We start from the raw sequence: 24,987 nt of genomic DNA on the forward strand, positions 1-24,987 counted from the left end.
ACATGAATAGTAGGTCGAGCAATAATTAGCATAGGGTGTAGAACTGGTAAATTACTTAATTATTATGTAAATTTTTAAATGAGAAAATCATTGTGATACACGATATCTAAGGTGTCGTTTGGCAACACCAAAATAAGTTACTTTTTTACTTATTTAAGTAGAAAAGTAAAAAAGTTAGTTTGGTAATGCATATAAGTATGACTTCATTTAAGTTAAAATCTTACTTTTTTTCAAAGTAAATTTTTTTTGCTTATGACTTGAAAGCAAAGCAACTTTTTCTTTTGGAGGGAAATTTACGTCCCATTTCCCGTGAAAAAAAAGGAGGGAACAGAAGCGTCATTTTTGGGGGGGAAATTTCAACCCTTTATCTAGGGTTCCCACTTCTTCTCAACATTCCCACAAAGTGCCTAGCAGTTCCTCCATAGCTCTCCATCTATTTCTTCCAAAACAAAAGGTAAGATTCTACTTTTATATTCATATCTTCTCCATAACTCTTCTTTATTGTTTTTTATTCAACTTTATCATGTCCTTGAATTCATGAAGGGTACATCATCATGGTATTATTAAGAAGCCATAAAATTAATTTTCCTACCTAGGAAAGTAATAGTTAACTACTAAAACAGTATGAATGCTTTAGTTTATTAGGAGTTTTTGTTTTGTGCAGAACTGTAGATGGAATTTTACTAGTTACAGAACTTCTTATTATTCATGGATGCTTGATTTTTTTTTTTGTGTGTTCTTTATTTCAAATCTGAAATCATCAAGGTATTATCACTATTACCTGACACCAAAGTTCTAAATTTAATGGAGATGGCTTATATCGACCTTAGAATTTTTCGATTTATTGTTTTCACATAAAAAATCAAATCAAAACAAAATGGTAGCAGTTTTTTGTAGTCCTAGGTCTTGAAGCTAGAGAGATGGCTTATATCTAGCTTCACTGTTTGAGAATTTCTTTTTAATGTATTTAAGTTGTGATTCATTTTAATTTGATTGTTGTGTCAATATTACATGAGAAACCTCATATAATTAAGATTTTGGTGCTTAATCATTGGAGTTGTATGTGTTACACAATTTATATTTCTCTCTTTTATGTTCTTCAAAATTTATCAGTTTAGGAGGTTGACTGCTATACTTTTAGCTTTATAATATTACCAACTAATTTATCAATTTATACTCTAGATGAGTATCAATCAATCTACATTGCCTCCTTACGAGAACGCAATTGCAACTAATGCCTCTTGGTCCCAAGTAACGGAGGCGTATTTTATAGATTTGATGGCTGAAAAGGTAATCGCATCTGGCGAAAATAGGGTGATAGGGACATTCTCAAAAAGTGAATGGGCAGACATTATGAAAAAATATTATCAAAGGTTCAGACTTAAACATGATTTAAAGGCTTTCAAAAATAAGATGACGATCTTCAAGGAAAGATATAAGGACCATAAGAAACTTGTCGAAGGAAACACTGGCTTAGGTTGGGATTCAGTATTATGTACTGTGAGTGCTACGAATGAATGGTGGGACAACTATGTTAAGGTAATTTTTATTCTTCTTAGGTTGTAATTGTATCTTTAGCATAAAAGATAGTCCAATTTAAAATTCTTTACCTTTTATTTAACAGACAAATCCGAGGGCAAGTAGGTTTCGTAAACATGGTTGTCCAGAATACGAAAAATTAGCGATTATTTTTGGAGATACTGTTGCTAGTGGACGTCTTAGAGGATCGCATGATAGAGAATTCGATTCGTCTGATGAGGAAGATAGCCCAAATCGACGTCGATCTCGTAGTCCTCATGGTAGTTCTCAAAGAGGTGATGAAGAAAATGAGAATTATGAACATGTTAGAGATGAGCAGGAAGAAAATGTTGATGTTACAGCTCGACCACGTCCTAATAATACTGCTAGCATAGCTCGACGACCAAGAAGAGACAATAGAGGATTTGAGATAAATGAGACATTGAAGATATTAGCAGAGTCTTCCAAAAGTAGAATGGATGAAAAAAATAAATTTACAATGACAGAATGCATTGAAATATTAGATGGCATGGGGACATTAGTCAACAACGATACATACATTAGTGCCTTAAAACTACTTAAAGAGAAAGAATGGCGAGAGGCTTTTATCCGCATGCCTGACCACCGAAGGATGGGTTGGATTAGTTCAATTGAAAGTGGAAACATTTAGATGCATTAGATTTTTATTTTCAACTATTTCTTTTTACTATCTACAAAAAAACAAACTATTTGTTTTTACAATGACAAATTCTTAATTATTGTAGGTACTGGTTTTAATGACAATTTCTTAATGAATTATTTGGCAATTCATTTTTGTTACTTGATGAAATTATAACTATTACATGTTTACAGGTTAGAGATTTTGAAAGATGAGTTCTGATAGTGAAACAAGTACTGATAGAGAAGACAATGCAAATGAATTAATGACAATACATTTGCTTCAAGAATATAATATAAGATATTTTTTAAAGCAACCATATAGGAATGATTCGTTTAGTGGAAGAGAATATGTACATAACGTATTGAATGGACATGTAGACCGATGCCCAGATATGTTCCGTTTGAAGGCAAATGTATTGTATGACTTATGTGATGCACTTAAGGCTCGCGGTCTCATGAGAGATACTCGTTATGTCAGTGTAGAAGAACAAATGTGCATATTCTTATACACGATCGGGCACAATGAATGTAACCGAAATGTTGCAGATAGATTTCAACACTCTCAAGAAGGACGAAGAGAAATGTGTGCCATGAGAGACATGATACGCCATAGTATGGCTGCACATTATCGGTTGCCGTTATAGGTAGAACTATGGTTATTTCTTATTTTAATGCTTACAACGTGAATATGGAAGGATTATGAATCTTAGATTTGATTCACATATTGATATTATTTTACTTCGCGAAGTAGTAATTTCTTTCTCCTAACTGGTTTTTTTTTGTTGAAACAAACTCTTCTACTGGTTATAAGGTTAATTATTTTTAAATATGAATTTGTTCTTCATATTTATTTCATTTATTTACTATTTGTTTTCTTTTTACAAAAAACAAATATGTATAAATAATATTACCAAACTAACTTTTTGACTTTTTAATTTATAAGTAAGTATTTTGCCAAACTAACTTTATGTTATTTTCTACTTTTTAAAAGTAAAAGAACTTTTACTGCAAGCAAAAGTACTTTTACTTTTGTGTTGCCAAACGACACCTAAGTAGTATAATTATCAGCTTAAGATAATTAATACTAAATCAACGGCTGAAATGCAAATAGAATCTAAGCTAACTTTCATTCTTGGGCCTACACAATGGTTGGAAACAGAGTTTTCCAGATTGTATTTTTCTTACTTTGTGGGGGCAATTGAATATTCATCCACATCATTCATGTCCATTCAGCATATTTTAGCGTCCACCTTACAAGAATCGTACAGCATCCCTTGGATTTTGACCGTCGATGGTATAGCATCACAATCTACAGAAAGTAATCTAACGGTTCAATCTAGGGGCTGACAAGAGTGTACGGAGGACGGAAGAAATAACCTCAATTAGTGCGGATTGAAAATGTACTCCCTACTTCAGAGGTTAATTACTTTTTGCCCCCTTAATACAAATAAGGTGGGTGCTTCAAAGTATACCGTTTCTGGTAGGGAGTACATTTTCAATCGGCACTAAGATACGACCGAATTCGAGAGCAACTTAATTTTGATTCCGAAAATTAACATGTATGTTTCAACCTCTAAGCTTCATTTTCACCACCACCACCACTTCCGGCTATCACCACGATCACCATCACCACTAATTTTCTTTGTATATTTGATATTTATCCTCTTTCTCTCCTTGAACCGATGAAGGAAATTTTCTCTTTGTTGAAACCACTTGGTCTGAGTTGGAGGTCGATTACCCTCACTAGACAAAGGCAAATTATTCGACGAACGAACCCTTCGCTTCAATGGAATAGAGAGAACTTGAACAAAGGATTAAAAAAAAAGAGGAAAAGCAAGAGAAATGGTGATGGTGGAGTGGCCAGGGTGATTTTGGGCAGTGGTGATGATGGTGGTCGGAAGGGGTGGTGATGGTCAGGAGGGGTGGTGATGGTCAGGAGGGGTGGTGGTGGTCGGAGATGGTGGTGGTCTGAGGTAGTAGTTTAGAGCCTAAGACGAAGATTGGAGGGTTAAAAGCAAATATGCCTAATTTTTGGGACTTAAAATTACGTTCTTATGACCCCAAACCAAAGTAGTACTGTATTACCCAAAGGCCAAAGCACCCACCTAAAATAAAAGTAAGAAAGTGATCGGAAGGTCAGGCGTTAAACAAGTAGAACCAGAAGAAAGAGGTGGTGGCGCAATTTAGCATTTTCTCTTGATCCAGATCTCTTCTTCTTCTTCTTCCTCATCCATTCAGGTAATCCCTCTTCCTCTCTCTCTCTCTATTGATCTAAGTAGTTTCTCTCTCTAACTATTCAATTTATTGATAGTAATTCAAATTTGAACAGATTCAACCTGAAAAGAAAACGGCAAAAATGAAATCTAACATTGGAACAACAAGTAATTTCAACAACTATGATTTTGATTTTGGTATTGGATCTGCTTCTTCTAACAATCGATCTCAACCCTTAAACGCTCAGAAACAACAGAATTCTCCTTATTCATATTCATCATCATCTTCGGTTTCACAGTCAAAACCCTCACCATCGTGGAACCCGAACAAACCCGCATGGACTCATCAGCCTTTACCGAGTCAAACCGCTCAACCTGGTTTAAACGCACCTACTTCAATGGTAGGAGATATATTCGGGAAGAGTTGGACTTCCGGGGCACCGGCATCTTCTGCTGGTACCACTCGTCTTGGTATTCCTGAGAAAAACCCTAATTTGTTTGGAGATCTTGTTGGATCTGCTCTAGGGCAAAATAAGAGTAATGCTAATGTCCCATTGAAAAATGCAATACCAGTACAAAATAAGAGTTCTTATTCAATGGGTAATTTAGCTGATTCTTTGCCGAAAAACAACAATTTAATGAATAACAGTGCTAGTTGGGCATCTGGTGAGAAATTAGGGAGTTTTTCGAGTGTTCAGAGTGGTAATCACAATGGAATTAAGACTGGTAATCTTGGAGGTTCATCGATGAAAACTGGAGGAGGAGGAGGAGTTTCGGGAAGTTCAAAGAAAGATCCATTTGGGTCTTTACTGAATTTTGGATCTAAGAAGGAACCTAGTATTAATGTCTATTCAGCATCTAGAAATGCTAGCAGTGGTGGAGATTTCTCATTTGGGGATTTCCAAGATGCTGCAAAACCGAGCACTCCATCGGTTCCTTCTTATCAGTTTCCAGCTACCAATAACAATTCAAAGGGATCGAATACTGGGTCGGCTAAAAAGACGGAAAGTTTTGGAGATTTTGATATCCCAATTCAAGATTTTTCATCTCAGAAGCAACCTGCTTCACAATCGAAGGGTGTTGATCCACTTGATATGCTGTTTTCGCCATCCTCCGGTTCAGGTTCTGCAGCACCGGGAGGATCTAACAGTCAAAAGCAACAGTTTTCAGAGATGGAAGATTGGGATGATATGGGTGCAGATTTTGGTGGGAATGATACCGGTACTACAACTGAGCTTGAAGGTCTTCCCCCTCCTCCGGCTGGAGTTACAGCTTCGTCGGCAAAAACAAAGGGATTGGATAGTCAAAAGCAAGGGCAGCATGCTGATGCTATAAAATGGCTTTCCTGGGCAGTTGTGCTTCTCGAGAAATCTGGGAATTCTGCTGCAAGTGTAGAAGTTTTGTCATCTCGAGCTTCTTGCTACAAAGAAGTTGGGGAGTATAAGAAGGCAGTCGCCGACTGTTCCAAGGTATTGCTATTGTCCTTCCATCTTCCTTAAGTATTTCGAAGCTTTCGTAGATTACAATTTTGTTATATCATGCCTTAATGGGTTCATTTTGACTTTTCAAACTAGATTTGGATAAGAATAAAGTCAAGAAACATGAACTCCAATTTACATAATCGAATAAACCCTAACCATCGTAAGTGTCCATTTCCATAGTACTATCCGAAACTGGTAGCCTATATTAAAACTTGGTCGTTGCGTTTCAGAAGTCCAAATATGGCATTATATTCTTATGACATCTATTGTCGGTGGAGGAAACAAACATCGGAGTTACTGCCATATTTGAATGGTTTGTACTTTTTGTTTTGTTGCAAATGAATGGTTTGTACTTGCTAGCTTCCTTTCAGTATTCTGCTTGTGAGAAGGCTCGAATGAGGGGCTAACTTTTTAACTTAGTATACCCATTTTATGTGATTTGTCGTTAGAGAAAACAAATATCGGAGTTACTGCCAAATATAACCTTTACTTGAAAGTCTTGTGCTTACTAGTTTCAATTAAGTCTTATGCGTGCGATAAAGCTTCAACTAGGGGCTAATTTTATGAACTTTACTGAACTGGCCATTATCCCACTTACTAGATTTGGCGCGTAACACTATGGATTTGGGATTCTATATGAGCTGATAAAGACTCTTTTGGAATATGAAATTAATCGTATCAAGTGTTTAGTCATATTAATGAGTGAAGAACTCGCAACTAATTGAAATGCAATTCTCTTGATGGTAACCTCATTTTGTGTTTGTCGATAGGTGCTCGAACAAGATCCTGCAAATGTAGCTATCCTGGTACAACGTGCACTTTTGTACGAAAGCACTGAAAAATACAAACTCGGGGCAGAAGACCTAAGGGCAGTCCTGAAGATTGATCCCGGTAACAGGCTAGCAAAAAGTACTATTCATCGTCTAACACAAATGGCTGGTTAGAAGATCTTGTCTGCCACAAGTAAACTTTGCTTTCTTCATATAGGTAGAAAATACCATACCAAATTCTATTTCCCTTTTTCCTATATAATGTGTGTGGGAAGTAATAATACGTATCTTGGTTGGAAGCATGAGTTGTTTGCAATTGTTGATTTCGAACCCAAGACCGATATTTTTATGTTTGTTCGCACATATTTGTTGTATTGAGTTTCTATAAAATTTGTTTGGTGAAATATTTCTGATATGTTATGGATCATAATCTACAAAGCCTCTGTTTTTTTTTTTCCTTTCCTTTTTCATTTTTGAGAGATTTTAGTTCCATGACATAATATGAGTCGGACCTAAGTGTTCATTGTATGAAGTAATCTGAAATAACTATAAAACAAGTCAGACTCAGTTTTGCAGTCTTTGAGTTTGTTGGACTCCTACCCTGAATTATTTTTCGCACTCTTAACTTTGTGAAACCCTAGATTCGGTTGTAATATGTGTCTCGTACTATATTCACTCTCGTAGTCTCGTAAATATAGAGAACTAAATTTTGCTCTGGAGTAATTGAGATTATGAAAAAGTTATTAATAGATCAAATTTTGATCAAATACAGTGAGTAAGCAAAAGAAAGAAGGTTACGAGAAAATGATGTAGTTAAGTTGAGTTAAGCAATAGAAAACAAGGCAAAATTGGGATTAAGATAATAAGTTATGAAGAGGTGATGAAGGACCATTAGTAATACACCCATGTATAAAGTTGGCCACATCCCAAATCCTGGCTGTGAGGTAATAATGCACCTATCATCGTTGTCATCGTCAACTATCTGAAACAGAATTTCGTTACACTCCTTCCACATATCATCGTCTTCTTCGATTACTGTTTCTATTCCTTCTTTGCTCATCTTCTCTGTTAAATTGCAGAAGAAATGTTGCTCCTTGGACTCCTTCAATTCTAGTGGTGCTCGTTCAATCAATTCCACAGGCCATATTGGTTCAACATTTGATTCCCTTGAAGAATCTCCTGTTCCTTCTGAATCACCCTCTCCTTTCCCTAAAATTGATTCATCTTCGTCATCTTCATTTTCGTCTTCGTCATCTTCACTTTCATCGTCATAACTGTATTCATCTAAACTTTCTCTTTGTTGGAGTATCATCTTCTCGATGTCGGGATTAATCTCATCGGCGCCAAAATTTTCTCCTAACAAAGTAATGGCTCCCATGAGTTGTGAAGATACATTCTCAACCTGATGAGGAGCTTCACTTCTTATGTTCTGTTGATCAATTAAGCACATAATCATTTTTGCTGATGAAAATCTATCAAAATCGATCTTACGAATTTGATCCATGACTGCATTATCATGGATAATCTCCTGATTTCCGTAGCTGGTAACTATATTCTGTGACTTCTCATCCTGGATAAAATGATAAACATAATTAGTTCTCACTCGTTTGAATCCGACTCGTATAAATGTAAGTCGTGTGAGTCTGACTGGTTTTGGTGAGAGATACAATATTCAGTTCAGGTTACTCGAGAGACAATGGCCTCTCAGACTTATGCTACTATTTCTTATGTAGATGTACCTAAACTCAGTCTGGCATAGCCATTTAGACACACTCAAGACAAATGTTGGTAAATTCTGACTTCGATTTAGTTAAGATCTCGAGTCAGATTACAGATCTGAAATTGGTAAAACGAAAGCACCACCTCAGCTGAATCAATCTGAGTCGCATCGATCCTATCTGCTTTAAATTCAATAGTCCTGCTGCTGCAACAAAATAACTACCTTTATTAGTCCAAAACGAATGAAATCAATAATAAAAACCCACAAATTTTCTCACTCTCTCTCTCTCTCCTAATCCTACATCTCTCGAGGAAGTGTCTGGAATCTAGATTGTAAGAGTGTGATCAAGCTTAATAAGTACTGAGATCTCTAGTTGTGGAACCAAATCTCACCCCAACGGTGAGTGGTGGATAAATGAGGACAAAATGGGATGTGTGGGTCTATGACTCTATGGTGTCAATGCATACTCTGATGAGTAGCCCGAATCATGTGTCTTTCGTCAATGTCAAGGCTTTTTTTGGTGGGCTCGTGGAGCCTTCGCCAAAAACAAAACCTTTTACTTCAGAATTTAAGTCTCGGTGCCAAAAAATGGGAACAATATTGATAATAGCTAAGGTTTATGTACCAGAAATGAGATTCTGGAGATGGAGATGAAAATTGAAGAAGAGAAAGAAGTCCTTGATTTTTATCATCTTCTTGTACATTGATCTTGGGTTTCTTCTTCTTCTTGTTTGTAAAAGTGATTAGAAAAGTTAAAGCAGCAAAAGCTCCACCAAAAATCAAAACTCCTACTATTCCCACACCTTTCCCACCATTAGTCTCATAACTCTTCTTTCTTCCTTGCTTATTTCTAGTCCTGGTTTTGGATTTTTCCATCTCTCTGTTTTCTGGGTTGTTATCTGATTTCGATTTTGATTTGAATTATAAACATGGGTAATCTGTGAGAGGTTGAGATTTGAATGTTGTTAGAAAGAATTTTGGTCGGAATTTGAAGCGGACATTGTAGTTAGACTCGGCTGCCTCTTTTATGTATTTGAGCATTTCTAGCAACTCAAAATTGAGACATTCTGACCAGGCACCCCTTGATTATAGGGTCTCACTTAAAAAGGGTCTGAATTTAAACTAGTAAGGGTAAAAAGTAGAAACCAATAAAGAATTCAAAAATGCTATTTGTCCGGTCCACTACATACCGAAAGCTGATGTAGCTGACTCTCGTTAGTCAAGGCATGTGGAGAGAGAATCCCACCCGAACTGGAGCGGGCCACATTTTCGGGCCAAATTGCATTTTTCTAAAGATTATACTTTCATGCTTAATTACTTTAGTACAATGAACACCAATTAAATAAGAATTAGATCTTATTAATGTGAATAACAAATCAAAACAAACTAGACGAAGATGAATAAATTTTCACAATTTCATGTCATCAATACAAAACCAACCAAAATTTGAATAAATAAGCATGAAAACCAAACTGTCTCTCTAGTATTTGCCATTGGTGAACTTAGGAGTTGGGGTGTAATTAAAAGGTGCAGCAGAGTACAAGTAATGTTTGTTAGGGAGAATGTGATATGGACCAAGAAGTGAACCAATTTTAGTAGGAACACTACAAGTCTTTAATGGTGATTTTTGTAGGGTTCCTTTGCATGGATGAGGTATTTTTTTTAAATTAGGAAAAGATAAACTAAGAGGGTGGTTCATATTTCTTATTGTTCCGTGATTTTCACTTGTCCGCTAATATAGACCGTTTATTTAATAAGTGAAAAACACTTCTAAGTAATAGCAAGCATATACAAATTGTAAGCTCCAATTTCTAGCAACTAAAACATGAGACACACTGACCAGACACCCCTTGATTATAGGATATATCCCTCCAAATGAGTTTGAATTAAGAAATTAAGTTAACAAACAAAACAACAAAGAATTATATTTTCATGCTTAATTACAGTAATACAATGAACACCCAGTAAATAAGAATTAGATTTTATTATTGTGAGTAACAAATCAAAACAAACTAGAGAAAAATGAATAATAAACATTCACAATTTCATCTCCATTATACAAAACCAATAATTTTTCAGTAAATTAAGCATGAAAATCAGTAACTACCCCAACCATATATGTATATGGGTAAGATCAGATACTGCAAACAATGAAAACCAAAGAATAAGTAAAGAAATTAGACAAAACCCTTTAAGGTGGTTGGATATGGAGATCATCTTTTATCATCAAACTTTCTCTCTCTAGTATTTGCCATTGTTGGGCTTAGGTGTTGGGGTGTAGATAAAAGGTCCAACAGAGTACAAGTACTGTTTGTTGGGAAGAATGTGGTATGATCCAAGAAGTGCACCAATAAGACCATTGTTGATATCAGTAGGAACACTGCAAGTCTTTAATGGTGATACTCCAAGGGTGACCTTGCATTGAATGAGGTATTTGAATCCATGTTTTGGTTCAGGCAATATTGTGTAGAAGTAACCTTTCTTGTCAGTTGGGCTGGTCATGGTTGAGTATGGAGAAGATTCATATCCATTTTCTTTAACTGCCAAACATGTCACCTTGGCCATAGCTCCTGTAAAACCAACACAGGAAGATTAATCAGTACTTCTCTTTGTCAATCTTTTCTTCTTTTTTTTCTTGTTATCAACCATGAAGATAGTAATTATATACAAAAAATTAAGAGTTTGGGAAGATAATTTTGTAGATTTACCTTCAATTGGGATGAGATTAATGCCTGATTGACAGTAAACAAGTCCTTGAATTGCAATGCTTTTCGGCTTTAGGAGTTCGTATTTTGGGACGGTGGGGATGTAAGGTTTTTCGACGGACGGGGTTGTGGGTACGTAAGGCTTTTCCACGGACGGGGTTGTGGGTACGTAAGGCTTTTCCACGGATGGGATTGAGGGTACATATGGTTTTTCAACAGAAGGGGTTGTGGGTACGTATGGCTTTTCAACAGAAGGGGTTGTTGGTACATAAGGCTTTTCTACGGAGGGGACGGTGGGTACGTAAGGCTTTTCAACAGAGGGGACTGTGGGGACGTAAGGCTTTTCAACAGATGGAGTTGCTGGTACGTAAGGCTTTTCAACGGAAGGTGTGGTGGGTACGTATGGCTTTTCAACAGAAGGGGTTGTTGGTACATAAGGCTTTTCTAGAGAGGGGACTGTGGGGATGTATGGCTTTTCGACAGAGGGGGTTGTGGGAACATAAGGCTTCTCAATAGAAGGGGTTGTAGGTATGTAAGGTTTTTCAACGGAAGGGGTTGTGGGTACGTAAGGCTTTTCGACAGAAGGGGTTGTGGGTACGTAAGGCTTTTCGACAGAAGGGGTTGTGGGTATGTAAGGCTTTTCGACAGAGGGGACTGTGGGGACATAAGGTTTTTCAACAGATGGAGTTGCTGGTACGTAAGGCTTTTCAACGGAAGGTGTTGTGGGTACGTAAGGCTTTTCAATAGAAGGGGTTGTCGGTACATAAGGCTTTTCGACAGAGGGGACTGTGGGGACATAAGGTTTTTCAACAGAGGGGACTGTGGGGACGTAAGGCTTTTCAACAGATGGAGTTGCTGGTACGTAAGGCTTTTCAACGGAAGGTGTGGTGGGTACGTAAGGCTTTTCGACAGAAGGGGTTGTGGGTACATAAGGCTTTTCGACAGAGGGGACTGTGGGGACGTAAGGCTTTTCGACAGAGGGGACTGTGGGGACGTAAGGCTTTTCGACAGAGGGGACTGTGGGGACGTAAGGCTTTTCGACAGAGGGGACTGTGGGGACGTAAGGCTTTTCGACAGAGGGGACTGTGGGAACGTAAGGCTTTTCGACAGAGGGGACTGTGGGGACGTAAGGCTTTTCGACAGAGGGAACTGTGGGGACGTAAGGCTTTTCGACAGAGGGGACTGTGGGAACGTAAGGCTTTTGGACAGAGGGGACTGTGGGGACGTAAGGCTTTTGGACAGAGGGGACTGTGGGGACGTAAGGCTTTTGGACAGAGGGGACTGTGGGGACGTAAGGCTTTTCGACAGAGGGAACTGCGGGGACGTAAGGCTTTTGGGCAGAGGGGACTGTGGGGACGTAAGGCTTTTGGGCAGAGGGGACTGTGGGGACGTAAGGCTTTTCGACAGAGGGGACTGTGGGGACGTAAGGCTTTTCGACAGAGGGGGCTGTGGGGACGTAAGGCTTTTCGACAGAGGGGACTGTGGGGACGTAAGGCTTTTCGACAGAGGGGACTGTGGGGACGTAAGGCTTTTCGACAGAGGGGACTGTGGGAACATAAGGCTTTTCAACTGAAGGAGTTGTAGGTACGTAAGGTTTTTCAAGAGAAGGGGTTGTGGGTACGTAAGGTTTATCAACAGAGGGGATTGTGGGGACGTAAGGCTTTTCGACTGAGGGGGTTGTGGGCACGTAAGGCTTTTCGACTGAAGGGATTGTGGGCAAGTACGGCTTTTCTACTGAGGGGATTGTGGGCAAGTACGGCTTTTCTACTGAGGGGATTGTGGGCACATCAACAGAAGCGGTTACAGATACATAAGGTTTTTTAACAGAAGGGGTTGTGGGTGCGTAAGGTTTTTCAACGGAAGGAGTTGTGGGCATGTAAGGCTTTTCGACTGAAGGGACTGTTGGAGACCCATAATCAGCTGACGAAGTAATTGCAAGTGCAAGAAAAGCAAGAGAGAAGACACAAAGAAGATTGTTAATGGCTGCCATTATTAAAGAAGTAACCTATCTATCTCTGTGTGTAATGCAATGATGATCGGAAAGAAGATGATGACCTGACCGATGAAATGAAACGGAGACATACATGGTGGTTTTATAGTGATGAATAAAGAAAGGTAGTTATTAATATTTTGTGTTGTTTATTCACTAAATTATTGATGATTTGGTGGAAGAAAAGTGTTATTTTAATAAAAGTACATATATGGGAGCACGATTAAAGGATTGCTAGGCACGAATTTAATCATGTATTATAATTGAATTTTATGCTTGGCTGTCTATATATCTCTTGTCATAAAGAATAATTCAAGATTGTTTAAGATCCTTTTTATGTATTGAATTAGGGAAGATGAATTGAGCCTAGATATGTGTATTATCATCTAATTGGTTCATACTATTTATCATAGAATTTGTTATTGGATAATTGAGTAATATCCCCATAATTGTATATACACAATAATCCTCCAAGAATCTTGTATCTATAGGGAAGTCAAGGGTTTCATGTGGGGTACAAGCACAACGTGAATGGTAACAATTTGTAACACTTTTAAAAATCGTCGCCGAAAAAGAAAGTTAAAGCATCATATTCTTTTGAGAGAAAGTAGTGTCACATTATCTGTTGCTAAAAAACATATCAATTCGCGACGTAAATGTAAAATTGTTTGGCTTGATAAAGGGGTCACATTAGTAATTTGATACCAACCCTAACCCTAGAAAAATCCTTTATAAGCCCATGAATGATGTTCAGATTATCAGTTATGGGCTTTCATTTTTTCGATTAAAACTGTAGAAATTCCTCTTCTTCTTTCTTTCCGGTCTTCAAGATTTCATTTTTTCGATCAAAACTGCTGGTTTTTCAAATATTTTAGGGTTGTTATCGATTATTATTTCTTCTACTTGTTTTTGGTTTTGGGGGTTTTGATGAAATTTGGGTTTCTTTTTAGGTTGGGGGCGATGATGATAGTGTTTTTATAATCCCAGCTCATTATGAGACCTTTCATTTGTTGGAAGGTCAGGGAAAATAACCATTAACCATTATCTGAGCTTTTCATCCCTTTGATTTCCATAACCCTCCACCAAAAAGAGAAAGATCTATTATCTTGGGCAATTATTTATTTTTTCAAAAAGATCCAATTTTAGTGTTTTTTTCTAGGATTCTTTTTGTTGATTTTAATCTCTGATTGAATGTGGGTAATTTGGTAGAGAATATCATAGTAGTTCCCAATGATGAATAAAAATCCATGCTAATTCTGAGATTTATTTTAATGAATGAATCTTAATTCTTATCCAGATCTTTCTGAGGGAACTCTCTAATTTTCTTGTTTGAGCATTGGCATGAGAAAAAAAATTCATAGATTAAAAACAATTGAAGTTAGTCTCTAAATTAAGTACAAATTATAGTGTAAGTTGAGAGTTGTGTAGAAGAAAGGAAGAAGCAAAAAGATTGTAAATCAGTCAAATACGCCCATTATCATAAGATCTAATCGCATAAAAATGATCCTAAGAGTACAAATAATTCAATAAAACTCTGAGTAGAAACTCCAATTAAGTGCTCTCAGCAGCAAAATGGGTGATTGGAAGGAGTGGATAAGAAATAGAGGGGAATAACAAGATAAAAAGGATGATGCCAACAACTTTTTGTTGTAATGGTTGGTAGAAGTTGCAGAGAAAGAATTTGCAAAGGAGAGAGAGGACAATCATGGCTTGTTTGCTTTGTATATAACAAATCACTTTCTAAAATATCATAATTAGACAATCGAAGTAACATACGGTAGATATGAGACTCCAAGTATTGACCGAGACTATCTCATAAAAAAAAAAAGTATTGATTGTGACTAAATAAGAAGAGAAGAGCTAACGAAAATACTAGAAGAAAAACCATTTTATGACACTCAATACCCATAATCTTTCATTCAATCCCCCACTGTCCCACCTAGGGGTGGGAATTCTACCCGAAAGCCCGATACCCGTCACGTTTACCCGCGCCCGACAATGTCCATGGACGCCCGCGCCCGAAGATGGGTACTACCCGCCCAGCCCGATGATTTTTCGTGGGCGGGCTCGGGTGAAAAGCTCTGCCCGCCACCCTGCCCATACCCGAGCCCGATATGCTCACCCGACGGGTGCCTATAGATGCCAATCACTTTGAGTGTCGATGATACTTTACTATAAAGCCCAAAGTAGATTTAAGGTTTCTCCCAAGATATATAAACTACACATTGAAGCAACCCTAATAGTTTACCACATTGAATCTGAAAAATTCGGTAGCATAGAGAGAGAAAAAGAATCTACGTTGTCTCTCTAGCCGTTTCTCTCTTATTTACTAGACCTTCTTGTGCCAACCTTCTTCTCTATTAAATAAGTTATTCGGATCATCTTCCATCTCTATGTAGTGGTCAAATTTTAAGATTATTTTGATGTGAAGGAAGAACAAAGAAGAACTAATGGAACATACAAAGACAAGAAAAAAAGTGGAGACAACCAAGTCTCATGTTTGCATATATAGATCTATATCAGTTGTTGATTTCTTATGTTACGGAATCTGAGTATTTCTTTCATTCTTGATTTATAAGTTTTGTAAAGATTTGGTATCAATTTGTTTAGAGAAGCTTATTTGAACAATATCAAATTTCTAGAGTTTCCTGATCTGGTAGAAAAATATCTGATAAAGAAACCCGATGCCCGATTTGCCTGAAGCCCGACTTGCCCGATGCTTTAGTGGGCATGGGCGGGCTTTGATCATAGGAGATTTCAGAAAAGCCCGCCCGAATCCGCCCGAGAACCCGAGTGGGCAGAGGAGAAACTTACCCGACCCGCCCCGAGCCCGACTCAGAATTACCCGCGGGTGCCCATACCCGCCCGATTCCCACCCCTAGTCCCACCCACAGCCTGATGACCACATACCACTGTGGTCGGTCCCATTGTTTCCAAGTAGCGTACCACCGTTCGAGTGTTAGGGTTTTGTCCGTATCTAATTTTTTTTTAAAACGTGACTACAAAAGTCATTAAAATAACATTGATAAATCAATGAGACGCGATAAGCATAATAACCGTCAAATTTAAACTCTTACATAAACGGATCTATAGTCCAACTAAACTACAGTCTAAAGCCAACTGAACTACGAATAGAAAGGAGAATTACAGGGAAGAAATACACTCCAATATAGGTATTACTTGTATGGTCCCAAAATTTTGGCGCGTTTTGTTTGGACTAGCCATTGTTCAAAGGGAAAGTTTATAGGCAGACCCTTTCGGTTTAAGGAGTTGCACAGAAAGAGAATCATAGAGTTTAGTAGTAAAAAAAACTTGGGTTTAAATTTGTACGATCTCTGAGGTAGTCCACGTTTTGTTGTAAATTAGAGTTGCGTGGAACAAAAAGAAGACGAGAAAATAGAGTAAGAAGATAAAGAAAAAGATTACTGGAAGATTATCTCCAATAATTATAATCATAAAATCTAACTATAACAGGGTAAGCGCATAATCAATCCAATAGAAAGAAACCCCGACCAACAGTATAAATAAATGAGTGCGACTGTGAGTAAAACTCTACTAGAGTGTTCTCAGTAAGCCAGTGATCCAAATGTAGCCAAATGTTGCCCATCCACCTGTGTATCGACGTTTTACAGCATTTTCCTCCTCGGATAATGGGCGTGCCTAAAACCCTTCCTCTACACAACTCTCTACCTATTATTTTGCAGTCCCATTGCTAGTAGAAGAAGAAATACAGATATTATATGGCCCAAAAATATTGATGGTTTATTGTGCTAGCGTTTGTTCAAAGAGAAGCTTTATAGGCATCCACAATTTAACTATTTTGGGTTAGTTCGAGAGCGTATTGAAGTTCCATGTTCCAACAAGGCCCTCTTTTGTGACTAGCTATAGATCAGCCATGTAGAATAGATATGTTTAAGGGTTATACGTAATTTAATTATACTATTTATTTATTTGATAAATCAGCCAATAATGATTTTTATTTAACTTATAGCTTTAGCAAAATTGATAAGTTTGGCATAATAGATGGAGAAGGATCATAAGGGAAAGCATATTCTAAAGGAGTACAAACAAGTTGGATATTCTTACAAAAATCCATAGTTTTGGATCTTCCCCCACAAGTAAATAGAATCATAAGCTTTTGTAGAAGGCATATTCTTAATTTTTATAAATTCTTTTAGTTTCTTGTCTAAAAAGTTCCTTTATTGGGGTGATTGCATTATTTGTTGAGGGGTCAAATTATAATTTTAGTTATTTAGAATAATAGCTAGAAAGGATCCAAAGAGTAACTAAAAGTAAAGAAAAAGAAGAAAAGTTCTCTTACGAAACATAAATGAAATATAAACAATTGAGTTTGCGTATGAATCTCTTCTTATAACGTGACTCCTCTCAAAATATAAAAAGTGCTTTGATCATCATACTTGTTGGCAATAAGGACCACAACATCCAACAATCATATATACCTATATATTGTCTAATGTACATGCAAAATGCATGAGTTGTACTCGACAAATATCAAGAGAATGGTGCAGTAATAATTGTCTGATAAATTATATGATGGGCGTTATGACAAAACAAGGCCAACACAAATTTTCGAAATGAAAAACTAATCTCGAGTGCTACAAAATACATAAGAAAGTCGCATAACAAAATTATCATTAATGATATAACAATTGATTTTAAACACTCAATCATAATAAGTAAATGAAATATGCCATTAGTATTTTTCTTTCATATCTCTATGTATACGTATGTAAGTATAGAAGATAGTTAGTTTTGATTGTTAACAAAACAAGGGATATTCCAATCATTTGGAGAGGGATATCCTAAGCTATGTTGCTTATTAGTGGTACATAAACCCCCAAACACAGCTGTAACTACAAATTACTGACCCCACTCTAATAATCGGTTTGTATGATCGAATTATTCTTCCCCTCTCTCTCTCTCTCTCTCTCCTTCTCTCTCTAGCTTAAACCAACAGTCAATCACAACTCATTTTCAGCATCTCTCTCCCACGGCTCCCACCTCCCATTATCAAGGGAGAGAGAGACTTTAGAGAGACTTTAGAGAGACAGAGAGAGAGAGAGAGTTTAGAGAGAGAATCTCACATCATCATCATCATCTTCTTCTTCTTCTTCTGAAGTAATGGCTTTAGAGGAAGAACTGCTACTGTCTTGCGGTGGTGACGACGAAACAGGAACTGAGCCGTTACTTAATTCGACGATTTCATCATCATCTTTTCATCGCAATAACTTCAATCAGACCTGTGAAAAACCTTACATTTTTGATGAATTACCAAAGGCAACTGTTATTTCTGTATCTCGACCTGATTCTACCGATTTCAGCGCCAAACTTCTCTCTTATTCTTACACTATTGAATTTCAATATAAACAGGTATTAATTCATCTACTTTCCTTTCTAATTTCATATGTTTAGTTAATTAGGTTTGAATTTCAGTTGGTGCAAATGCACTTTCAGAAATTTGATTGAACTCTAGGTTTAATTAGATGAATAATTTTTGTGTTATAATCAAGTATTTAATTTTATCAGTTTAAATGGAGATTAGTGAAGAAAGCTTCAAATGTGATCTATTTACATTTTATATTGAAGAAACGAGCAATTATTGAGGAATTTCATGAGAAACAAGAACAGGTAGAGATAGTTATCCAACTTCTTACTTTCCATCAAAAGTCCTCTTTGATTTGTATGCTCAATAAATACAAGTACTAGCACTTAATGAGATTTTAGGTTTTTTTGCTAAATGTGAGTATTTTTGAATTGAAGGTCAAAGAATGGGTTCAATACCTAGGATTAGGAGACCATGTTGCAAGTATGCAAGATGATGATGAAGGGGACGAAGATACTTCTCATTTACATCACAAAGAGAGCACTAAGAATAGGTGCTTATACTCTTTGAACCATTTTTCTTTGGTTAAAGTTTGTATTCAAATTCTGAACTATTTTTTCTTTTGGTGCAAACTTGTTGTACTTAAATGAATCGGTTTGCTGCCGCAGAAATGTTCCATCCCGTGCCGCTTTACCAATTATTTGCCCAACATTAGGAAGGCAACAAACGATTTTGAACAAATCAAAGGTGGCAATGCAAGGGTATCTGAATCACTTTCTAGGCAACATGGACATTGTAAACTCAAGAGAGGTACCTGCGCGACTTTTTTTCGCACTAAACCTTTGTTTTTGTATTTTGTTGTAAAATTTTACTCGAAGAAGATGTGCACGATGTAGATCTTTGTCGCACTATTTGAATGTTGGGATTGTCTCTACCATTTGTAGGTTTGCAATTTTTTGGAGGTTTCAAAGTTATCATTTATTTCAGAGTATGGCCCCAAACTAAAAGAAAATTATGTAATGGTGAAACATCCGAGGAAAAGTCCTAAAGAGAAAGACGACACAAAATGTTGTATGGGCAATTTGTTTAGTTGTTGCAAGGGCAACTGGCGAAAGGTAATAAATCTTATCCCTAAACCCTATGGAGTTTGTGGAAAATAACGGATGATTTGTTATATCATTTGAGCACCTGTAACTTAACTATGTCTTAATCACTTGGTAACTTCCTAATCTAGTTTGCATTTTTATACATGCTTATCTGGTTCATCTTAAATTGCTTGTAGGTGTGGGCTGTTTTGAAACCTGGATTCTTGGCCTTGCTTGAAGATCCATTTGATACCAAACCCTTGAATATAATTCTCTTTAGTGTGTTACCCACATCAAATGGAAAGGGAGGAAGATACGTTTCTCTAGCCAAACAAATAAGAGAAGGCAATCCGTTATGTTATACATTTATGGTATGCTGCTTGTTAAACTTTTTGATATTTATAAATGTTTTATTGAAGTTTTTCCATCGTTTCTGATTTTAACTTTTGAAGTTTATTATATTGTTAATCGGTAACAAATATTCATTTTAATGAAGATAGGTATCCTCTGAAAGCCATTGTATCAAGTTGCGGACTAGAAGTAACGCTAAGGCTAGAGATTGGGTTGCTGCAATTAATGGTGCTGGATTAGGACCACCTGAAAGCTGGTGTTATCCTCACCGCTTTGGTTCCTTTGCTCCACCAAGGGGTTTGACTGAAGATGGCAGTCAGGCTCAGTGGTTTGTAGATGGGGCTGCAGCATTTGAAGCGATTGCGTTGGCCATGGAGGAAGCAGAGTCCGAGGTTTGTTCCTTTGATTGCTTGGACATAACAGGAATACAATTTTCCTTCCAATTACCAAATAACTGGATCCTGGAGAAATACTAAATTGATCAGAAGTTCAATGCAGATATTTATTACTGATTGGTGGCTGTGCCCAGAACTGTATCTCCGGCGACCTTTCGATGCTTGCGGGTCCTCCAGACTTGATGCTATACTTGAAAGAAAAGCTAAGCAAGGGGTTCAGGTCTAATCTACTGCATTATTATTTTTTTTATACGTGCTTTGTTCACTTTCGAGACTATAAACTGCTAATCGACATCATCTTAGTAACAGTTTAATTGTATAAATTATCCTTCTTAAAAACCAAGATATGAAAGATCTTGCCATCACACAAAGTTTTTCTCATGTTTCATGCTCTAGGTTTCTATTGGTTTAGGTAGCTACTGTATTCAGAATATGAAAAAGGAAATTAGTCTGGCAGCAGTAACTCTCCAATTCTGAAATTTATTTTAGGACGAATTTGTAATTTCTCCGGTTTTGAGTTACCTGATGACTAAATGCAGATATACATTCTTCTTTACAAGGAAGTTACTCTTGCTATGAATATCAACAGTGCGTCTACTAAGCGAAAGCTTCTCAATATTCATCAGAACGTGAGAGTATTGCGTTATCCTGACCATTTGTCAAGCGGCATTTATCTATGGTAGGACACTATCTAGAATCTGCTTAACTTTAAAATTGGTATTGCGCGTGATGTTTCATTTCCTATCCAATAAGTAGTACCCTTGCTGTGGCAGAACCTGACAGGATATTTTTGTTTGTAGGTCCCATCATGAAAAACTTGTCATTGTTGATTATAAGATTAGCTTTATAGGAGGTCTCGATTTATGTTTTGGTCGTTATGACAACTTTGAACATAAAGTAAGTGATTTTCCTTCAACGACATGGCCAGGGAAAGACTATTATAACCCGAGGTAGATTCTTATGTACTCCTCCATTGATAGAAAGCAGAGCTTGAGCTTCTGCTCTTGGTCCATTTCTTATTTGTTATGGTTACTCAACTTGCTTTTGCCTTTCAGGCAATCACAACCAAATTCTTGGGAAGAAACAATGCAAGATGTATTGGACCGTTCTAAATACCCTCGCATGCCATGGCATGATGTTCATTGTGCTCTCTGGGGTCCTCCTTGCCTTGATATTGCGAGGCATTTTGTTCAGCGGTGGAACTATGCGAAGGTGGGTAGATTTATTACTTTTCATATAGATAAAGTGTGACAAGTCAAATGTTTTGTGGTTCTAATCAGCATTTATAATTCATTCAGAGAAGCAAAGCTGAGCATCTACCAGCAATTCCCCTACTTATGCCTCAAAACACTATGGAAATTCCACATTACGTTGAAACTGTATTAGAGTCTGAAAGTAAGAATGTCGAAGATAATAGTTGCAAGATTGACTACCAGGATTCTCTTCCCTCCCCAGTCTCATCAGAAGACATCCCATTGCTTTTTCCTCGAGAAGCTAATCCACAAGATGCAGTGAACGGAAATTTGAACTTTGTTGACTTGGAGAAAACTCATCTTCCCAGTAATCAGCAGAAAGGCTTTAGTGAAAGTCCATGTTTGCAACTAAATGATTTTGCGGATGACCTTAATTCTGTGGATCTTTCCAAGGAAATGTGTTTAAATGCTGTAGAACATTCATATAAGTGGTGGGAGCTACAGGATCAGGGTGATCAGGTCGTTTCATTTGATGAAGCTCGACAAGTTGGTCCTCGTACTTCTTGTCATTGTCAGGTTTGCTCTTATCTCTTCATACTCTCTGAATTCTTATATTTTTGATGATTAGATTTTATCTAAGTTCTGCACGCTTTTTAATTTGAATTTTATGTTCACTATATATTTTCCAATTCAAGAGCGTATTAATGCCCGTCCTGAATGATAACTGTGGTGTAGATTATTAGAAGTGTCAGCCAGTGGTCTGCTGGAACAAGCCAAACTGAGGACAGCATTCACAATGCTTACTGCTCTCTTATTGACAAAGCAGAATACTACATTTACATTGAGGTAATTTACCATATGGAAAGGTCTTTTCCTAACTAGGAAGTGCTTTTTGGATTTGTACTAACCAGTATTGTTATCTGTCCTGTTCCCAGAACCAATTTTTCATCTCAGGTCTTTCACAAGATGAGGCAATACGAAACCGTGTCTCAGAAGCTCTATACACACGTATCCTTCGAGCATACAAACAACAGAAATGTTTCAGAGTTATTATTGTTATGCCACTCTTACCCGACTTTCAGGTTCTTAACTCCTCTATCACGTTCCAATTTCCAAATTCAAATTAACTCTCCTTTCCATGTTTAACTTTAGTTTTATAGGGAAGTATGGATGATGGTGGTGCAGCACCTGCAAGAGCTCTAACGCATTGGCAGTATAGAACCATTTGCAGAGGCCAAAGTTCATTACTACATAATCTAAATGGTGTGCTTGGCCATAAACTCCACGATTATATTTCTTTCTACAGTCTGAGAAACTACGGTAGACTCTTTGATGGTGGACCTTTGGTGACTAATCAGGTGAGGTTCAAAATGCCAACCATATAAGCTTCTAGCTGTTGTCTATCAGACCTCTATTATTTACTGATAAACTGCACAAGCTATATAGTCTGCATTATGCCGAAAAGAAAAATTAAACATTATAGAAATAATTAAATATTCTTATGATATTATGCAGGTGTATGTGCACAGTAAAGTAATGATCATTGACGACCGCATTGCCTTAATTGGATCAGCTAATATAAACGACAGGAGTTTACTTGGATCAAGAGATTCTGAGGTAAAATATTCCTGTCATTCTTTGTTTCTGTTTCTAGGAGATTCATTTCTGAAGCTCAAATGCTTGATTTTGCTATGTGAAAGTTATTCTCCATTTCATTTCATTCCATCTGGGTATGTTTGCTTTTATCCATCACTCAAAGTTTTCCTCGGCGCGTCATTCTGTTTTCAGATGGGTGTAGTTATTGAAGATAAAGAATTTGTCCATTCATCCATGAATGGAAAGCCATGGAAGGCTGGTAAATTTGCTTTCAGTCTTCGCCTTTCACTATGGTCCGAACACCTTGGTCTTAGTGAGCAAGAGGTTAGTAGTATACATACTAAAACTTCATAAATTAAGATTTTCTCTGTTTTTATAGCATTATCTCACACCGAGTGGCAATAATTTCAGATAAGCAAAGTTAGTGACCCAGTAGTTGATGCAACTTATAAAGATATCTGGATGACAACTGCAAAGGTGAGATTCATAAGAATGAAAGGTCTATTTCCTTTCCTTATTTATTTGTCGAAATAACAAGTTTTGAACCTGTTTTTTTTTTTCAAAATGAAGAATCGTAGTTAGCGAATGTTTCTAATCTAATACGTTGAAGATTTCTTCTTTCGACGACGAACCTAACGCATATAGTTTCCAATATTTCATCCGTGACAAATTTACGCTTTTGGTTGTATCATAATTCTCATTATCTTATATTGCAGACAAACACTGAGATCTACCAAGACATTTTTGCTTGCATCCCTAATGATCATTTACATTCAAGGTGAGATTAAGATCATATATGTATCTTCTTTACATATATCTCTATATCATTTTTATCATTTAAAAACTATGAAAATGCAGATCTGAGATCAGAGAAAGCATAGCATACTGGAAATCTAGATTAGGCCATACTACAATAGATCTAGGGGTAGCTCCAGAGAAACTAGAGGCTTTTCAGAAAGGAGATATCAAAGTTACAGATCCAATGGAAAGGTTGAAGTTGGTAAAAGGGCATCTTGTATCATTTCCCTTGGATTTTATGTCTCAAGAAGAAGACTTGAGACCTGTTTTCAATGAGAGTGAGTTTTATGTAGCTGCTCAAGTCTTTCAATAATCGTTACGACAAGTATTTGTCTTGGTGTAGTAGTTCTTACGCCTCTCCATCCATATGTGGTTGTGACTCGTAGTCACTGGCATGGTTGACCCTCTAATGCGTGTAAGGTAGTTCGAATGGGTGATTAATCACCTTTCTCAACAATCGTTGATTTGGAGTCTGTTGAAGTAGTCCCTCACAATTGGCCCTTGGGTGCTGGAAAGTTCAGTTGTCTCTCTACGTCGTGGTCGCTTAGGGTAGAGCAGACAATAGACGATACGAGAGCATTTCTTTGATTGTTGATAGTGCAAAGTTGGTAGTACTGGAAAGTTATCAGTGTCGTGAATGGAAACATACGTAACTCTTACATGGGATCATAAAGGCGGAGGTTCCACCAGCTTTAGATAGGCTCTCTCACCCTCTACTCGGACACCTCTGCTGTTACGTGGGCTTCACTGGTAAACAAGTGATCATCGTCATAGCGAAATATGTGTCCATCACTATGGTTTTTTTTTGTTGAAAGGTGTCCATTACTATGTTAATAATATATCCACAGAAAATGAGTAAGCATTTGTATATATTATATTATGTAATTACATATTCTTGAATAATTATACATTTATTAAAAAAAGTAAAATGAAAAAATATATAAATAATAGAATAAAAATTGAAAAAGAAAAATTAGATGTCATTGTCACGGTGGCCGCCCCACTTCCTATCTCTCTCGAAAAATTCTGATGTTTGCCTGACTTGTTTGCCCTGCCTGCCCCCATCTTAATTCAGCTCTTACCCTTTGACTAGGGACATTATTGGTGCCTGCTCCATCATTCCTTCTCATTATTATTGCTGATAAATTGTGCCACACTGCCACCATAA

At 37.1% G+C, this 24,987-nt stretch overlaps 5 protein-coding genes and 2 non-coding genes across 8 annotated transcripts; 5 read left to right on the forward strand and 2 right to left on the reverse strand.

The window, feature by feature from the left end:
* Positions 1 to 1,413: 1,413 nt before the first annotated feature.
* Positions 1,414 to 2,188, forward strand: LOC147551380 (L10-interacting MYB domain-containing protein-like). Its single transcript, XM_086668562.1, has 2 exons — positions 1,414 to 1,539; positions 1,625 to 2,188. The coding sequence occupies exons 1-2, from the start codon at positions 1,414 to 1,416 to the stop codon at positions 2,186 to 2,188; spliced, it is 690 nt and encodes a 229-aa protein (XP_086524688.1).
* Positions 2,189 to 4,028: 1,840 nt separating this feature from the next.
* LOC147551381 (Tetratricopeptide repeat (TPR)-like superfamily protein) lies at positions 4,029 to 7,080 on the forward strand. Of its 2 annotated transcripts, none has more exons than XM_086671621.1 (3): positions 4,029 to 4,416; positions 4,508 to 5,860; positions 6,643 to 7,080. In XM_086671621.1, the coding sequence occupies exons 2-3, from the start codon at positions 4,535 to 4,537 to the stop codon at positions 6,814 to 6,816; spliced, it is 1,500 nt and encodes a 499-aa protein (XP_086527747.1). In that variant the 5' UTR covers positions 4,029 to 4,416; positions 4,508 to 4,534; the 3' UTR covers positions 6,817 to 7,080. The 2 variants fall into 2 exon arrangements, 1 of the variants encoding a protein (XP_086527747.1); XR_015238538.1 differs by having other exon boundaries at positions 4,278 to 4,416; positions 4,508 to 6,383; positions 6,425 to 7,080.
* A 285-nt stretch (positions 7,081 to 7,365) lies between these two features.
* Positions 7,366 to 9,685, reverse strand: LOC147551382 (uncharacterized). Its single transcript, XM_086671622.1, has 3 exons — positions 8,988 to 9,685; positions 8,506 to 8,566; positions 7,366 to 8,212 (listed from the first exon to the last, which is right to left on the reverse strand). Exons 1-3 carry the CDS (start codon positions 9,236 to 9,238, stop codon positions 7,466 to 7,468), a joined length of 1,059 nt encoding a protein of 352 aa, XP_086527748.1. The 5' UTR covers positions 9,239 to 9,685; the 3' UTR covers positions 7,366 to 7,465.
* Positions 9,686 to 10,264: 579 nt separating this feature from the next.
* LOC147551383 (uncharacterized) lies at positions 10,265 to 13,133 on the reverse strand. Its single transcript, XM_086671623.1, has 2 exons — positions 11,071 to 13,133; positions 10,265 to 10,932 (listed from the first exon to the last, which is right to left on the reverse strand). The coding sequence occupies exons 1-2, from the start codon at positions 13,055 to 13,057 to the stop codon at positions 10,604 to 10,606; spliced, it is 2,316 nt and encodes a 771-aa protein (XP_086527749.1). The 5' UTR covers positions 13,058 to 13,133; the 3' UTR covers positions 10,265 to 10,603.
* An 876-nt stretch (positions 13,134 to 14,009) lies between these two features.
* Positions 14,010 to 14,114, forward strand: LOC147551384 (small nucleolar RNA snoR69Y). Its single transcript, XR_015239123.1, has one exon. It is a non-coding gene; the product is annotated as a small nucleolar RNA snoR69Y (small nucleolar RNA).
* Positions 14,115 to 14,280: 166 nt separating this feature from the next.
* Positions 14,281 to 14,371, forward strand: LOC147551385 (small nucleolar RNA snoR53Y). The gene has a single exon (XR_015239082.1). It is a non-coding gene; the product is annotated as a small nucleolar RNA snoR53Y (small nucleolar RNA).
* Positions 14,372 to 17,747: 3,376 nt separating this feature from the next.
* Positions 17,748 to 24,722, forward strand: LOC147551386 (phospholipase D zeta 1-like). Its single transcript, XM_086671624.1, has 20 exons — positions 17,748 to 18,448; positions 18,605 to 18,706; positions 18,839 to 18,954; positions 19,070 to 19,211; positions 19,346 to 19,516; positions 19,684 to 19,857; positions 19,987 to 20,229; positions 20,336 to 20,452; positions 20,772 to 20,911; positions 21,033 to 21,182; positions 21,288 to 21,444; positions 21,531 to 22,001; positions 22,161 to 22,271; positions 22,361 to 22,507; positions 22,586 to 22,783; positions 22,941 to 23,042; positions 23,214 to 23,345; positions 23,433 to 23,498; positions 23,738 to 23,799; positions 23,880 to 24,722. The coding sequence occupies exons 1-20, from the start codon at positions 18,200 to 18,202 to the stop codon at positions 24,130 to 24,132; spliced, it is 3,303 nt and encodes a 1,100-aa protein (XP_086527750.1). The 5' UTR covers positions 17,748 to 18,199; the 3' UTR covers positions 24,133 to 24,722.
* The last annotated feature ends 265 nt before the right edge of the window (positions 24,723 to 24,987 follow it).

Source organism: Eschscholzia californica, unplaced genomic scaffold, assembly GCF_041429995.1.
Source record: "Eschscholzia californica isolate CP2 unplaced genomic scaffold, dmEscCali1.0.p SCAF_3, whole genome shotgun sequence".
Classification (NCBI taxonomy): Eukaryota; Viridiplantae; Streptophyta; class Magnoliopsida; order Ranunculales; family Papaveraceae; genus Eschscholzia; species Eschscholzia californica.